Below are 18,615 nucleotides of genomic sequence, written 5' to 3'. Positions count from 1 at the left end.
AGTTACTCCATGGAGGAAGGGCAGAGGTTTAGAGCTATCTGGGTGTTCCTCAATCATGTGACAATTTTTCTGTCCACTTCCAGTTACTACAAAGCAGCATGTGTTAACTTTCCTATCATGATGTTGATGCAGGGTAGAAATGTTCACCAAAGCATAATGTAATAATTTATTTGGGCCAGATTATTTGAATGAACTGATGCTAAGCTATGGAGCAGAACAAGAACATAAAAGCTATTAAGTGTTTTCCTCTGATCCCTTTACAGCGAAAGGCAAATGCTACCCACACCTAATTAATTGACTGAATTACTCACATTGCTTCAGCTGTAACATCATGGTAACGTTTAGGTTGCATCAGAGAGTAATTCTAATGGGAAAAACCAGTATTATCTATGAAAATGGCTGCCAGGATCTTCCTGACAAGCACCTGTCCTTGCCTTACTGATGTATCACCACTCTACATGATTTATCCAGTACACAACCAAACTGTGTCTCACAGAGCTCTTGAACCTTCTGAAGCTTCTGTTTCTTGGGAGATGACTCTAGCCAAGCACTTCACTTACCTGTCAGCTTTCCTGCCCAAAAATGTGCCCCGCTCCCTGCTGGGACTGACCAAGAAGATGCTTTATGTGCATTGGTAGGGATGCAACAGAGCGCCCCGTCCCTGAGGATCACCAGGGAGCACAGGCAGCACCAGGCATGTGAACTTCACCAACACCAGCCTCCTCCAACTCCTCCTGGAGCCAGAGACCTCCTCTGTGTGCAGATCCTCCAATCCATACAGCAGAGATTTGCAAACACAAGCTGTATTTCTGTGTTTTCCTAGAAACTGTGCAATTAGCAACTTCACTGAACACTACTACTCTGAAACCTGTGACAGAACTCAGGAAGAGGAGATGCTCTGACCAGACATCTCTCAATGCTGTCAGAGCTCTGAGACAATCCCAGCAAGCAAGAAAGGATCAAAAAAATAGTGCATAAAAGTACAAATCAACATAAATTTCATTTTCAGATAAATTAACACCTTCTAGAACATTTGCTCTTTAAAGTTAGGGAAAAGGAAAGAAAAGGAAAAGGAAAAGGAGAAAAGGAAAGAAGCAGAGGAGAGAAGAAAAGGACAGATTTTGAGACAAAACTCCCAAATCTTTGAATGTGGCTTTTAAAGGAATCTATCTAGATGGTTGAAACAAGATATTGCAAGGTATTTCAAGAGTTTTGTATATTTCCCTCCTATCCATCTTTTTTATGGCTGAGAGTGTTTCAGCTGAATTTGTCCAAATCCCTGTATAGCTTCAGTTTCCCCAAAAAAAACACTTTCCAGCCAATGAATTATTCATTGAGGATATTTCACTTTATTTCTGGCTCCTTGCCTTTCCTGAAGCCTCTAAATCTTTGGGATGGGAGTGGACAAACCCTTCCTGTCTTCATCCCTCTAAGCTCTTGTCCATCACAGCTCTCCTTTGAGGGCAGTGGACTCTGCTGAGAAGGAATCAAAATGCAATTTCAGCAGCAGCAGCCACCTCCACTTCAGAGCAACCAGTGTCCCAGAAGCTCAAAGGGAGCACAGCTGTCTATGTTGAACCTGTTCCATTTCCTTTTAATGACTGTACCTCATGGGCGTATTTCCCTGTCACTGAGACACTAACTCATAACCTGCAGCTCTGATCACTGGTGAAATTATTGTGTGATCCCAGTCACCACTTAAGCAGCCACTCTTTTTTTGGCTTCACCTAGAGCTCAGAAGCCTCAAGGCAAAAGCAGCCATGGGAAGAACCTCCTCAGCATTGTCAGTGACCGCGAGGTTGCTGTGAAGGGCAAAGTTCTCCAACCAGCACGGCCTGTAACGCTTCTGACCCACACATCCCATGGACACAGGTGTAGGTGGAGAATGTGACAAGGAGCAGCCAAGCCAGGGCTCACAAGATGTGCCAGAGCCTGTGGTTGCAGCGGCCCCGCCGCCCCGTGCCACACGCTGTTTCCAATTACACGCGTGCAGACGAGCCGGCATGGTGGTCCCAGATACACTCCGAGGGTGACGGCAGTTCCCCGTTCAAAAATCTGTGACCCATTCCTACACATCGAGGAAGCACAATGCTTTCTTATTTTTGTGTTAAGAACAAGCTTGTTCTGATCTAAATTGATGGCTTTCTTATAGCTAATCACTCCAAAAGGTCAGACACGCTCTGATTTACACGCATCTTTTGTTAGTTACGTTCGGGCTTGTTGCTGTTTGGAGGCAAAGGGTGATCTTATTTTAGACAATTCTGTTTACTTGTCTCTGCTTCCACAGAGCTGTACATGCCATAAAATCTCATATCTAGCAGGGAAAATAAAAACTATATAAAAATTGACGTTCCAAAATAGCTTGTTGCTATTACAATTTTTTAAAAGTGCAAGTTAAACACTCTTTGAAGACATAGCTAATTAAAACTTAAAAAATACTCAGATTAATCTGAGTTTGTGGCAAGTCTGGTGAACTAGTGACTAAAATCTCAGACTTCACACTAAGTTATTTGTGTATGTGGCTTATCACCATTTTAATATTTCTTCAATTCAATTTAACAGCATCATCAAATAAACACTGCTTCAGGCAAATGTAGTTTTAGCTGTATTTTCTCTGAGCAAAATTTTCGTCAACCTATGTTGTCCGTATCTCTAAGTGCTGAAAAGAAATCTGCTGCAAATACTTCAAGCAATGGATTAACATCTGAATGAAGTTCTGACATTATAGGTAAAAATGTGTTTCATGATGATAAACTATGTCTACTTGAACTTGATGATTTCTAAAAAGTAGAACAATCACTTGCAGAATGAGGATTGCAATGCAAACAACAATGAACAATTATAGTTCCCCTTTCAGAACTGATCCTATCCTTTGGAGTTCAACAGATGTTTTGTCACTATTGTTGAGGTGAAAACAGATATGAAAATGTAAATATTAAATATCTTAATACACACATAGAGCAGGTAGGAACACACCTATTCTGGCCCTGGTCTTCCCCCCCAGAATCAGTTACAGGCTGCCTTTGATATTTTTCTCAACCTATATGGATATTTTATTTCCTGAAAAAGCCTATATTTTTTCAGGCAACACCCTATGCCACACACATGGATGGAAACAAAGTGGGAGGTAATATGCAGTGAAATGGCCACCAAAGTAACCAAGAGCACCCTCTCCACATAACTAAAGTACCACTGTATTTAACTCCTGGGAGAGCTGAGCATCACTGCTAACAATGGATGAAACCACTGGCAGGAACTCAAACCCCACATACTGCATGCAGATGATTTTAATAAGATACAGTGTTTAGACCACAAAGGATACACTCAAGAGTAGCTCTATATATATTTGTTTACTTAATTGAAGGGGTGGAATACCATAGGCAACCTAAATACTGCATTTATTCTACACACAGCAGTCAGTCTAGTGTCACAGACACAATATACACCACTCTTCTATGAAGTTAATTACTTAGCCCTCATCTAGATTAATGTCTGTTGTGATTTATTTCTTTGCAATTCACCAGCAGGGTCTGATTTAACTAGTGCTGCCTTAGTAAAAAAAAAAGACAAAATATTAGCTTATATCAAAACCCCCCAACTTAAACAAAAACGGAATCAATTTTCAGCAAACTCTGACTTTTTTCTTCTAAGAAGAACAGTAACTTCTGAATTGTTACACAATTGATACTAAATTATGTTTTGAATACCAAGATAACAACAGTGTTATTTTAATAATTTATATGTAATGTGCAAAGATATGCTGTACAAAGGGCCTACATAGGAACTGAACATTTGAATGCTCATTAATTCTTTTCCAAACTTAGTACTCTTTGTCTGCATCAGTCATCTCGATGCCAGTCTAACAAGAGCACAAAATAAAACAAGGCCTGTAAATTATACATACATGACACATAAATGCATGTTAACAGAACATTAAAACAGAACATTAAGACTGCAGACTGTAACACTTCAAAGATAGGATATGTCAGAGTTAAGACTAACTCCCTCAATTTAAGCATGTTATTAATTTTGTGTTATGGTACTGTCTTTAATCTTTAAAAAAAAAGAAAAAAAAAAAAGAAGTAAGAAACAACAAAACCTGTGCTAGAAGCAAACACCAATTATGGAAAACTTCAGCCTGAAGGATTACAACTTGATAGGGCATATAGAAAAGAAAACAAGGAAGTGGGAAGTATCTTTAATTGTAGACAATGCTACAGTTCCACCTCCAAAACCAGAGCTGGCTTAGGCTCTCCTGAGTTAACCAGGAATGATGTCCAAGCTATCAAACAGATTTTGCCTCCCTCAACTAATGTATCAAAATGCTGCACTCGGTATCAACTACTGAGGATAAAACATTCAGTAATCATCAGTCATCCTGAAAGAATGGACTTCAAACTGAAATTTCAAAAACTTTTATTTCCTTAAATCACCTCTTATTTTTAAAATACTGTGGCTGACTACAAGTTTATAGCTTGTTCTTGAGCCTACTGCTTTCACCAATCATATTTGGAGGAGCCTCTCTTATGCATCTCCTTCAAGGGATACTTTCAGTGGCAGAGAGTATTGGCCTGTAAGTCCTTGGAAACAAAAGAGGGAATCAGCAGAAGGAGCAGAAAGAGCAGAAAGAGCATCTGCCATGCTTGAGGAAAGCTCACAATTCTGCTTCAACAGAGGTGGTGCCCTAAGCAACAAAGTTCTTGCAGTTCCTGCCATTCCATTTCTTCTGTAATGCCACCAATTTGCAGGTGGATTGACAAAAACAGTGAGGCATGCTGCCTGCCCTCACCTCCCATAGGGATCTCAGCCCTGCTCCAATTGTCATTTCTCAAAGTCAGTGATAAGTCCTGGAATTTTTTACATGCGTTTCAGGACATTTAACATTTGGAGCTAAGGCATCAGGATTCCTCCTCTACCAAATTCTGCTATCAGTTGTCATCATTGCACAAGAAAGCCTAAAAATACTAAATGAACTGAACTAGAAGGTAAGGAGCCCTCAACCTGTTCTTTCCAATACCTACTTTTTTTTTTACTGACAACTACATTGATTGGGAGAATGGGTTCATCGTTCTCACTTGAAACACCAAAGCTTCAGCTTGTGGGGTGGCTGCACTGGCAAAGGTGCCTCCCTGGAAAATCAGCTGCATGAAGGATTGCTGCCTCAGGAAAGACATAAATCATACTCAGCTCAGCTTGCTTCCCCTCCAGACCAAGCTGGCCATGTCCATGCCATGATTCACACCAGGAAACCTGTCAGAACAGGAACTGTAAAGGACTTCTGCCACAGCTGGCAAATGGACTCTCACCACAGCAGCTTATAAACTGCTCAAAGATTTTAGCCAGCAGGAGACTTGCTGCCTTCTCTGAGATTTTGTACACATCCTGTTATCTGCAAGAGCTCATCCATCATGAAACAGCAGTGGGTTTTAATTTGTTGTTTCTTTTTTTTTTCCATTTCAGACACAGAATCTTCCATCACTTTAGGCACTGCAGTATAGATTTCACATTTAAATTACACACAGAATATAGAATTTTAGCTGTAAAATAGGATGTGTTAAGGCCCAGAGTTATCCTCAGTTGATATTTTAACTATTACTTTCCAAGTCACAAATTAAGTATTTTTTATATGTTCAAAATACAGACCATTCTGCAACCCATAAAGATTGAAAACATAGTTAAGGATTCTCAAAATGAAAACTGCTACTGGATGTGACAGGTTGAAACCACAGAAGCCCCCTGAAAAAAAAATTAATTATACAAAACATCTCTTGTCTCAGAAGTGTTCTAAAATCACAATGACAAGTCATGGATTTCAATGAAATTTGCAAATTGCTGCACACAAACTGAGCTTAAACTAAATTTCATACTTGGCAATTCTCCTCTTCCATACTCTCTGTTACTTAAAGCTATGGACATTTTTCAGTACCATTTCTTTTTACATCAGAAAGGGGGTAAAAAATTTCAGAGAAAATGCCACCCAATAGACTAACTAGATATTTAAAATACAGAATCTGCGACACAACTAACATGCACTGACTACAGCTGTGGTCCCCCACAATACAGGGTTAGGATAGAGGCAGACCAGCTAAAGCTGTCTCAGCTACAGCTACCACAGAAAGCCTGGACCCAGATTCTTTCTCACTAAGCTTCTTGACAAGTTTTCAGGAGAAGCAGTAACTGAGGAACAAGAAGTGAAGCCTGAGTGGTGTCCACGTGCACAGACGGGTATGTCCCATCTGGGCTTCCCTTTGCTCTTTTTCCCTTTACAGCACTTCCCAGCTCAGCAGGAAAATACCAGCAAGAAGACTGTCACACAGAGCTCTCCCTTCTCCCCTTCCTGCAGGCTGCACTGTGCAGAAAGGGAATGATCTCTTACAGATTCTCTTCTGCTGCTCTCATCACTTCGTTATCTGAGTGCCTTCCAATAGTGTATTAAGCTACATGATTAACTCCTGTCACATGTGGCTTGTTCTCTCTGATCCTCTCTGCAGGGGGAGGATCTGGGCCTTTGCAAAGGAAAAGGAAACATAAGTCAGCTTTAAAAGTAGTGTGCAAATGAATAAAAAGGACTAGGGCCAGAGTTTTGTTGGTTGGTTGACTAGGTTTCTTAAGGTTTTTATTTCATATGATGAGAAGCTGAATAATTCTCCTAAAAGATATTTGTATCATTGGAAACTCCTGTCTTTTTACCCCATGAAATTCACTGGGGAGCTACTAAGCTGTCTCTGGAGAACTGCTGAAATATTTCATCATAAGCAAGTGGAAGCTAAGAATAAAGAATCAAATGAATTTTTAAGATGACCATTTAAAACCCCCACCCTTTCTGTCTGTTTTCACTAATACCTATTTAATTCCACTGCCTAATCAACAAACGAGAAAAAGAGGTACTTTCATAAAAAATCTGACATTTCCTCCTTTAATTCTAACAAGTAACATTCAGACAGTAAAACGGAAGTAGAATTTCATGTCCATTTATCCAGAGAGAGAAACAGAAGAAACTGTTGTTGTCAGGATCAACCAAACATCTGGGCATGGGCAGGAGAGTGACCCTGTCCAGCAGGTGTGACCCACATCTGCATCACACACAAGCACATCACAAAATCCTGGGGACAGGCTCCACTGTGAGAGGATGTTTGTCCCACTGTCTCCACCTGCTCTGGGACTCCGGCCTTCTGATAGTTAAAAATATTCTTCTAATTTTTGACCCAAATGAACACATGGCCAGCTTGCAGCCATGTGCGCTGGTGGCAGCATGTCCCCAGCTCCACTGGTCTCCTCCTCTGGCTCTAGGCACTCTGCAAGGACATGGAACATCTATATTGCCACCAGGCTCATGCTTCCCTGGCTTAGTCACACCAAGCTCTTCTGTCCCTTTCTACAGGCTGCTCTCCTCTCCCTGTAACCCACACCCACATCCCTCTCTGACACATTTCAAGAGTTCTTTTTTAAAATAAAATACTTTTTAGAACATAAGAATAAGGGATTTTGCACTCCAATGCAAAGTAGAATATGACCTGGAAGAGATAAATGGGGAAAAAAAGGGAAAAATAGATAATAGAAGGTGGATGAGAGGCTGCTTCTTTTATAACCAAAAGTGCAAAGAGCATTGATCTTTTAAACACCACCAGTTTTATGAAGCTGCTTTGTAAGTCTGAAACCCACGATGAGGGAGACTGAGAAGGGCAGAGAGCCAGTGAGGCCACATGATACGCAAGAGGTGGCAGAGAAAGGGAAGCACAAGGGCCCAGGCTGGCACTGGAGATAAAGATCTCCAATCCTCAGTAACCAGCCTTAGGTAACTCAGATTAATTAGATCACGGCTCAGTTTTCCCTCTTGAAAAGTACCTCCCTAATAAAGATTGTTATTAGGAACATAAGCCTCCATTCCAGCTCCTTTAAGTACCCAAACAGACTGAAATAACAAGGTAACTCATATCCCTTTCCATTTCTTATCAGACTAATACAACCTCACTGACAAGCAAACAGCCATCAATAGGTGTGTATAGGGAAATCTATACTCAGGGGTATAAACTTATGCATTTCTATGTATGGATGTAGCTAAGCCTCATTTTAAGCTGTAGAAGTATATAAACACTTGGTTTTAACTTACCAACATAACATTGTTTTTCTACAGAGGAATAAACCAGTGCTTACATAAAGACCTCAAAGCGTTCACAGTAACCTAAAGTAATGAATATTGTAATGAGAAACACAAGTATTTAGGGTGATAATGACTGGACTTTGCTCTACTTAGATCAGCTCACCCCCTATGGAGGCTACCAAAGCTTAAAGATTTTATCACCCTAGTAATCAGCAATGGGTAATGGCCTTCATAAAACACAGTAATTAAATTGACTGATTTCAAACTAGTGCATTTTTTTCATTAGGGAGTTCTTATTTAACCTACTTCAAAAATCCCTTTGTGAATACAGACTATATCAGTCAAAATTGAAATGATGAGGGATGAGGAGCTTGTTCTGCTCAATATTTCAGACATTATTCAAGTAAAAAGCTGAAGTTCTGGGTATTTTTTTTGCCATCCCTAAATGCTTCCAGTTTTAAAATCTTTCAACTTATAAAACTGGGGGGAAAGAGGAAGCAAATCAAAACCATAGTTCTTTACATTTTCCAACAATTCTTAAGAGATTCTGCTTTGTTAAAACATGTTTTTAGAATTCTCTGAAGCCAGGGTTCCAACCTCCCTAGCAGAAATATCAACGGTGAAATTTAATTATCCTGTATGCCTGGATTCTGCATGTTGTCATAATGACTCTGTCTTACTTAATCTTTGAATGTTTTTGAATAAAACTTGGTTGTAAGCACAACCCCTTATTATTGCTCAAATTTGCCTTCATGATATGCGTGCGAGCCATTTATCTGTGTTCCACGAATACTTGTAACTCAACACAGATTTTAAAATAAAATATTTTATGGTGAGTCTCAACTCTGCTTTTGTGGCAAAAACATTTCCCAATTTCAATATATGCTCTACAGAAGCTTTATGATGGCAAAAGCAAACCTACTGGAAAATCTACCTGAATAACTACATGACACAAAACCTAGCTTCGTATTTCTCTCTCTGGGCTACAGCAGCCTTTTAAGTGCAGGAAAAAGATGCTGGATATGTCTTTTCTGTATGAAATCTACAGTGAAACACAAGACAGAAGTACAAAGTACAAATGGTTCCCCACTCTAGCCAGAAAAATAAGTGACTCAATAGTCATACCAAAATGTGAGAGCTGGTCACAAATATACTTTTGTTTCTGTCTAGAACCCTAAAAATCTCAGAGCAGCTGTTAAAGGCTGCTGGAATCAAAGGAAATTATTTTATAGGCACCAGTGGGATATCCTTACTATACCACTTCATCCACGTACTTCAGGGCAGTTACCAGCTCCTCCCTCACTGGTCATGTACTTGAAAATGAGATATGGGATTAACACCTATGGTGGAGCAAATGGGGAAGTACACAAACAACCTAAAAGAGCAGCCTTAAAAAGGCTTAAGGCAGTATTAACTCTGAAACCTAACAAAGTCACATAAACATCCATAGGATTCTGACGTCACTTCAAGGAAACAAAGACGGAGGTAACAACCGTACAAAGAATCCCAGGAAACTGCTTTGTTGGCAGAGCCAGTCTTCCTGGATGGCTTTGAGAAAGACATTTTCTTACTTCTCTCCAGTCCACCTTCCACACTAGTTGCCTGTTAAAAGCATGACTAGAACTAACTGTCTGAAAGACTGCCAAACAGATGCAACAGCTTGTCCTGTAACCACTTTAGCAAAATAATGTGCTGCATTATGCTCCTTGTGATTGCAGTTTCAAATTCTGTGATCCTATGCTGCAAACTTGTTTTATATTTTATTAGAATGAAATAGTAAGTCATTGACTCACAGTTTCTATCTACGTGCTCACAGTGCAAGCAGAATATGACCTGGAATAGATAAATGGGAAAAAAAAAGAAATTATAGAAGGTGGATGAGAAGCTGCTTCTTTTACAAGCAAAGGTGCAAAGAGCATTTGCAATAAGCACGGTAAGCAACAAACATGGTTGTTAGAGAATATTTATGACAGCAGGCACTGTGTAACATCACTGAAGCGTGCACAATGGGAGCAAGCTTTCTAGAAAACAGATCTGCAAAACAGACATGCAGTTAGGTCTAACTATCAATCACCTGAACGTGTGAATAAATCTATAGGCAGTGGTCCATGTTCTGTTAAAATCAGCTTCTACCATACAGAAAACTTGCTGCCCAGTAAAGAAGCCACAAGGCCAAAGGAGCTAAAATATATTATACAAGCTATCATAATAATAATATCACAACTACTATGCCAGCAGAAGTTTGAAATGTTAGATCTTACAGAGATTAGTGTATATACAATGACTGGTTATGTGTACTAGTTTAAGATCCCATCACACTGAAACAATTGAATTTTTGAGTGTTTGGGTTTTTATTTCATTTCATAATTCACATTCTTTAAAACAGTGCTTACTGATCCACAAGAGCACATCTATATGGACTGTTTAAGTCTCCTCTCCGCTGGAATTGTGTGTGTGTAACTCCCATTAATGCTAATGGGCATAAAGCACAAGCATAGAGGAGAAAATAGACCCCCCACTGTGAAAATAAATGTGTTCAGTTATTTTCAGATGTGATGCCAAAATCAAACAACTAAAACTACATAGTCAAAGGAGATAACACTATATAGCCTAACTGAAAGTGTCACCTTTATTTTTAACTCCCTGGTCATGGACCCTGCCATGTTCTTCGTGTGTCTGACATTTCTTGTTGTCATAAAGACCATGACTGGATAATACATCAACATGAGTCAAATCCTAAATTCTTACACAAGTGAAAACAGCCTTGATCCCTCACTCCTTACCTTCACAAAGGATGCAAGGTTAGGCCTTATGTCTTATGTTCTTCACTAGGTCATATGTTTTCTTTTTATACCATATGGGTTAACAGCAGCAGTAAACTTTACTGCTCTCTAGGATAGTTCCTTAAAACTGTGATGAATCTATCAAGGTAAAAATTCCAACCACTTAATTTTTTCCTTAATGGCGGATAGCCTGATGTTTTCTGCTCTGATTAAAATTCACAGAATCAATGCTGTCTAAGAAACAGGTAAGAAAAACTGTTTATCTTGTAAGGTGTAATTCAAATATATGATGCTGTACTAAAATACAAATATAATATTTTTTTCTTCTGCTGGAACCAGTGCTTTATGAGTTTACAGCTGATCTAATGTGACATTTGGAACAGCTACAAGTAAACAAAGGTTTTTAAAAGGGTGCAGTATAAGTGGAGCATTAATGATTTTAGTGAGTGTATTTAGGGTCTTTGTAAAGTGGCCTGCTGACTTTCTAATGCAAGTAATCACACCCATCTTCCCAAATCAGGGAGATGCACCTTCAAACAAGTGGATGCTACCGAGTTATCAGCCAGGCAGAGATGAGTTCTTCCAGTGATGAGACCTTTTCAGAAGATGATGTTGTAGGAGACGAGGAGAGTGCTGCCGCTGAAAGGTCAACTTTCACAGCTTAGTGCCAGGATTTGCAATAGTGCTGGGTCAAATAGGAAAGTTAGCTGCTGCTGGGTGCTGTATAGTCCAGCTCCCAGCTCCCTGACCCCAGCTACATGCTCACTCATCTACTCCCACTTGAGTAATTTCATGGAGAAAAACAGCCCAAAGAAAACAGAACAAATAAATAAATAAATACATCTCTACTGATCTGTATTTCTCTGCACAATATGAGTGGTGACAAGCCCTTCTACCTGCACAAAAACTGGGCAGCAAGGCATGTGGCTAAGGATGGCTGGCAGGAGAAGAACTTTTCTTTTTAAACTGTCAGAGCAGCCCCATCAGATCCCAGAATCAAGCCCCTACAAAAAGGACAGTCAAAGGAGGACCCCAGCTGAGCCAGAAACTGGCCAGTGTCTGCACAGTGAAGTAAAGCAAAATCCTTAAAGGCTGCCATGTTTGTGTAGCAGACACTCCCAAGAGTGTACGTGCGCTGTGAATCCCCCATGCATCACGCCTGAGGACAGCTAAGGATGGAATCTCTCATCAAAGAGCTCTTCACAGACTGCCCCACAGACTTCGTGACCCAAGAGGCTGCTACTCACTGTCCATGCCCTTGGTTCCAGGCTCCTGATCTGCAGAGTATTTCTGTATCTCACTTGAGGCTTTATAGTGAGAGCAGCTGGGCTAGAGAATATATGAGCACCCTTCTCTTTTAAACCAGAAAAAGACACTAACAAACACAGCAGCCCCAGCAGTGCTGCAGCCCAGATGAGCTCTCCAAAATTTCATGCAAGAATTATTGCAGAGAGACTGATACTGCCTGACTGAACCAGGAGACAAATTAATGAGCTCCTTCATTCATTACAGCAGGGCAAGATTGGCAATGGTCTCTCAGCAGCCTTGTGGAGAGACATCCATGGCTTTACTTAAGCACATAGGGAGCTGAGCTGGAGACACTGAGCCTCTGCAACATCCCTGAAGCAGAACTCTTTATGTTACACTGAACTGGACTCACACAAATCAATACTGTTGAACGACTCTGTTTTCTTTTTCAAGTAATAGAAGCACGTCTTTCTTTTTTATTCGAGTGTATCACTATGACTCATTTTGCAAGATGACGTCTTATTATATACAGGAAAGGTCAAAAACTTCAATATTGCTACTTCTGCATAGAACACTATTTTCTTTAGGGTGAGCTTGCAGGAGTAAATAGTCCTATGAATGATTTGGTGTATGATATGCAAAAAGAGACATTTCTATAGCCTGTCTAGACTCTCAGACAAGATCAGACTGTGCTGTCATCAAAGACATTTCCACAGCCTGTCGTATCACTTGAAAGACAGAACAATCATGCAAAACAAAAAATAAATAAAAACAGCTGACCTGCCAGTGTCACAGTGGAAATCTGAGCACAGTAACCTTAGACAATTTAGAGATTATGCTAACAACATGGCAAGAAGTTTCAGCAAACATTTGTGAGGAAGGGCAACTCCTGCACTAGCGAATGAAATCCAAAAATATGAGTCATGCACAAGCAATTTTGCTATGGGCCATAAAATCACTTTATGAGAGTTACAGATAATTCTGTATGCATTCTATAATGTTTCCCTACTGTGTAGAGATGGGTATCTCCATATCCTATCACAGATAATGATGGAAAACAAATTCTCTACATAAAAGCTGATTGCTCAGAGATTCACCCTTACCTCTTCCAAGGGATTGTAATGGCAATGGAACACTTTTATACTGCATTCATCAACAAAGAGTTAGATTCATCACTGCCATACACACTGCAGTTTAGATGCTTGTTATAAGATGTAGCAGAGTGAATTGAGAGCAGCTTTAGACACAGAATATGCATCCTGCTGTAGTCTATCATGCATGCCCCTACTATCCTTCAAAATGACACCTCTCATTTCCTCCTGTTAGTACTTTTGCACATATTCAGACATATGAAGCAGTATCAAAAGAACAGATGCATTCTATGCATGTCAGGCTGAGAAAAACTTACAGCAATAAGCCAGTGATAAAATAAGAGATACTGGAGTATAAAAGGTGAACCCTTTAGGACCAATTTTAGAACAGCACTGCCTCTTTTTGCACCTCAATTTTTTCTTTATCTTCTTCCAACTTTTTCCAAATGCACCCACAGGATGATTATAAAAAAAAAAACAGTTTGAAAAAGACTGGAAGCTTTTAAGAGAGACTTCTCTCATGAGACTTCAACAGGTTAACTCTTTTGCAAGGTAGCTTTACGATTAACATGCTGTTGGCAACCGAAATTCAATGAGGACTCCACTGAAAGAGTAAGACAGATTTCTTTCTTCAACTTGGATGCGGCAGTCTCCAGGAGTTGAGCTTAGAAACAAACACAAAACCCCAACAAAACAAATAAAGCACAAAAGAATCCCAACAGAAGATACCTCTCCAACATCATAGACCCATATGCGGCCTTCTGAGTCACCAACTGCGACCTCCTTGCCAGCCTGGGCCCAGCGCACGCGGTTCAGGGCAGACGCTCCCTCTATGGTGACACTGGCTGTGGGGACCTGTCAAAACAATAGCAACAGGAAGAACAATGAAATCACACTGCCTACAAACCCAGGGGTCAGTTTGGGATGTCCTGGATGAGTCAAAGTCCCTTGGCATTGCTGGAAGAAGCAAACAACTCTCATTGGGGTGAGAGAAAAAAGCAAAAGGATTCATTGTTTCTTTGATGATGTGCTAAAAAGAGAGAAGAGTAAGAGATTGCTTGGGATGAAGGGTAAAGGGCAGTAAGTGAAACCAGGTTTTCCCCCTTAGTCCTGGAAACGTGCAAAACCTACTTTTTTTTCTCAAAAGTCACTAACATGGCCAAGAACCAACTGAGAGCAGGATTTGGCATCAGTCCTGGCCTGGTTTCTGACTCAAGCCCAGATTACCTGACAGTCAGCAGACACATCTCTGTATTCATGCTGACGCATCCTTTAAATCCATACTCACCTCTGTGGCTAGATGTAGAGGTTGAAACTCAGGTATTCTATCAGAAAAGTCCTGAGCTAATCACTTTAGAGTGAGGACATGGCACAAGTGAGAACAGCTGAGCTGACATTTTGAAACACCTACAATATACTCCCACAATTCTCTTTTACATCCCCAGGACATTACTTCTGCTTTAAATACACCTGGATGCTGTCTAATTCCTAAACCCCCTCCCTGCCCCAAGTCAACCAACTAAACAGGTGATCCACAAGAACACATGAGAATTCTGGTTAATGCGTGGGATGAATAAAGCAATGAACATGATCTCAAGAGAAGTATTTGTCATTTACGCTGGAATGAGGGCATCAAAAGATGCTGCAGGAGGAAGGAACTGTGTGGGTGTTTGTCCCAGAGAGGTGGATCACTCAGTTGATTTAGGTCACCTCATATGACAAATGACAGTAACCTGCAAGCCTACTAATGCTCCACCCACCTGCCTTTAATAGGAGAGAACCTGCCCAAGCAAGGAGCCTGGAGCTTGGCATAGCAGCCTTCCAAACAAGGGCTTTAGTTTCACTGCCTTTTAGGTCAAGGCAAATGGGATAGGATAGCTGCAAAAACAACTCCTCCACCACATCCATCTGGTGTGAAAAAGTTTTGGTAACATGTGAGATGACAAGGAGTGTCCCAGGATCTATAAATGGGCATAGAACGGAGAGCAATCCAGGTTAAAAAAAAGTAGCTGGACAAGAACCAGAGTCCTGGCTACCCTGGGAGGAGTGACAGGTACTGCTTCTGTCCCCATTGGCAGTACAGAGCAGTAGGAGCAGGAAGAAAGCAGTCTGAAGGTCATACTAAACCCTGGTCTGAACAATGACAACCAGCAAGATTAACAAAACCAGTACTTTGATGACTTCATCTCGGTTCTCTGACTGTGAGAACCGAGACGGGTCTAAAGATCCTGGACAAAAATAATTTTAAAATGAACATTGTACAGCTGCTATGCCAGTCTCCTCCTCAGCCCTAATGCCTTCATTGTGTCACACCAGATGAGTGACAGCAGGAAGCCAAACCTCTGCAGACTTGCTGACACTCTCGTTGCAGCCGCAGCGCGTGCACTGCCACGCCAGCAGCTGGACAAGCACCGGGAATCTGGGCTGCTTCCCTTGCCTCTGCTCCTGGAGGCTCCCTGCTCCCCCTCACCAGCCCTGACACCAGCCTGCCAAACCAGGCGGCACCTCAAGGGCAAGGATTCTGCCACAGCTAAAGCATCACCTCGGCAAAGGGCTTCACAGCAGTGTCCTGAGCCCTACAAGAGAAATGCAGGAGGATTTTGTTTGCAGGACGATGAATGATGTAGAAATAATGCTGGATACCAATCAGAAAGCAGATACCATCCTCCCCCCTTTTAGGAAGCCATTCAAATGCAAATAACTACTGGACTCATCTCCCCATTGTGCAAGGCCTAGGTCCTGTCCAAGGCAGTATTACCCAAAAAAGCTGGCATGCACAAACTCCTTGTCCCCGGTCTGTTACCTAAGAGTCAATGGCTGTAAGCTGACATGGAGTCATTGATCCATGATAAAAATCACAGTAGAAAACAAGCAACTTTTAGTGCTGTGATCATGGATTTCTGAGGGAAAAAAAAAATCCAGACAAAGTTAATTTCATAACATTTGGGAATGAGTTTTTTCAAACAGCTAAATGCCAGATTTTAGAGGACTAAGCCACTAACCAGCTACATTTCTCAGAAAACTGCAGATCGCAGATATATGTTTCATGTGCAAATACACAGTGCATATTTAAGGCATTGAATTTTCACAAAATCTTTCAGGAGGCTGTAATACATAACTCTAGGGCTGGGGTTTGGTTTAGGTTTTTGTTTTTGGGGGTTTACTTTTTGTTGTTGTTAATACAGCATTCTTTCAGTGTTCCATATAAAAATAAGCACTCATGCCGCAGACACAAGATACAACCCATGCTTTTTTCAAAACCTAATGGTTTTGAAAAATCCTGTTGCTAATCCACAAAGCTATCTAGCAAAATAAAAAGCAATACTGAAACAGTCTTTAAAAATCCAAAGAAAAAGCCTTTTCTCCAGTGATATGGAGAGAAATATAGTCAAACCATAGTATCTTAAAATAGATTTGTCTGTTCTCAGTAGTGATAGTTTAAATTACATACGCCTATTTTAGACTTCAAGGTAAGAGTTTATTTATAATGGTAGCATTATGTTTTTAAAATCACATTTGAAATACCTTGCAAATTCTCTGAAGTTGGTGCTTGTCAGATTTTAAACAATTTTGAAATGAAATTTTAACAGATAACAGATTAAGAAAGATGCAGTCAGAAAAATCTGTATGATAAGAATACAGCTTTTTATTATTATTTTCATTGCCTATGTAGTGTCAAAACCTGCTTGCAAATACATCTGTTACATGTTTCTAGATGTAGACACCATCCTCACATTTTAAAAGCTAAGGCTCAACATAGAAAAATCCCAAGAAACATCTGACAGGATAACACAGAAGAAATAAGCGACTTTGTAAGTCAGTTTCGTATCAGCTCATACATAAATAAGACTCATCAAGCACCCAAGAGATCTTCTCCAATCTTCATCAAAAAATAAATGTTACGGATACATCGGTAAGAAACCAGCATTTGCTATCCTGAAGCTTTTTGCAAACCTCACTACACTGATCCAGAAAAATAATATTCAGTTTGCAAAAGAATGATGGAGTGGGTAAGGATTTTTTTCTTTTCAACTTTTTGTAATATGCATTTATCAGATATAAAATAAAACATGATGGCTTTCCTTGCTATTGCAAAAATAATTTCCGATATGCAGAAATAAACACGAAGTACACCAACAGCCTTGCAACTCTGCAACAAGATTTTGAAAATAATTATTACACTGATTAAATCCTTGGTACAGTCCGACGATCTAAGTTATTTGGTCAGAAAGCATCCAGCTCTCAGGAAAAATGTTTCAAATAAATACAGAGAGCAACACTAGTGGAAACTCTGCTGAGATTCAAAAATTTGAAGGTAGCATATTGTAAGTAAACCCAGGTGTTTTCTTAATTGATTATCAAAATGATACCTAAATATTAATGCAGCTTATTCTCCAAATTAAACAAAGCCAGGACTCCTTAATAACAATCACATCTAGTTCTTACACAGAGATTTTTATCAATAGCTAGCAGTTAAACACAGTAATAGACCTGTCATTTTCTACTGTCTTCACAAATACTTTGACATCACATATCTGACATCTAAAAGTAATAACGATCTAAAAAATAGGTGTTTCAAGATCTCTTATTTCAAAGGCAGAAGTGCTGACAAGGAGTTTTTCTTAGCAAATAGCTGTGCAGACTTAAACAGCATAATCAATTACAGAAATCTGGAAAATTTTAGCTAATTATGACCTACCAGATAGAGGGTAAAAGCAAACAACAATCACTTTCAGTTACAATTCTTAGAAGAACTGTTTGCAGTTCTCTCTTTCAGAGATACTTGTGTTGCTTCTCCTGCGTAACAAAACTTCACATCTATTCAGACTCTACCAGTATATCATTTATCCTGATTTTTTTATTTGTTTCATCACTGCTCAGTAAGGAAAGCAAATTATATTTCTGTGTCCAGAGACCCAAATTTGATTCTCACAAAAACACAAAGCTCGGATACCATGGAAATAATTCCAGTCTGATCCTACACGAGAGCTGATTTTGACCTCTGAGAACGGAAATAATTTGTGAAATCAGGGGGTGGCCTTGCATGCAGAATAAAAGCAGGATGAAGCTTGAAATTAATTCTTTTTTTTGATGTTCCTATATATTTATATGAAAACAGACTGAAAGCAGCAGCGGTTTGCTACGTACAGCCTTATTATTGATGGGAATGGGATCAAGCAGTCCAGACTAATTTTTTGGAAAGAAATTATGGTCTCCTTGAGTAAAATGGCAAAACATCAGTTGATTTCAATTTCAGCCCTGGTACTTGGGGGGAAAGGATTTTTTTTTCTTCTCAAAATGCTGGGTTTTATGCTCTGTGTTTAAGCCTGCATTAATGAGAACACCTGAAGGATATGTCCCTCCCTTCCCAAAATAAATTCTTAGGAGACTC

At 40.0% G+C, this 18,615-nt stretch overlaps 1 protein-coding gene across 6 annotated transcripts in view; it reads right to left on the bottom strand.

The window, feature by feature from the left end:
* The window catches only part of DYNC1I1 (dynein cytoplasmic 1 intermediate chain 1), a 186,907-nt gene that overhangs the window by 4,364 nt on the left and 163,928 nt on the right, over nucleotides 1-18,615 (bottom strand). For all 6 annotated transcript variants that reach the window (XM_054273283.1, XM_054273284.1, XM_054273287.1 and 3 more), the window contains exon 16: nucleotides 13,953-14,078. In XM_054273283.1, the coding sequence (XP_054129258.1) occupies nucleotides 13,953-14,078 (126 nt within the window). The remainder of the gene's footprint in view (nucleotides 1-13,952; nucleotides 14,079-18,615) is intronic.

Source organism: Melozone crissalis, unplaced genomic scaffold (assembly GCF_028551555.1).
Source record: "Melozone crissalis strain CALT ecotype California unplaced genomic scaffold, PUWL_Pcris_2 ptg000016l_1, whole genome shotgun sequence".
Classification (NCBI taxonomy): Eukaryota; Metazoa; Chordata; class Aves; order Passeriformes; family Passerellidae; genus Melozone; species Melozone crissalis.
The sequence above is the reverse complement of the archived record's forward strand: the minus strand, read 5'-3'. Positions and strand labels throughout refer to the sequence as shown.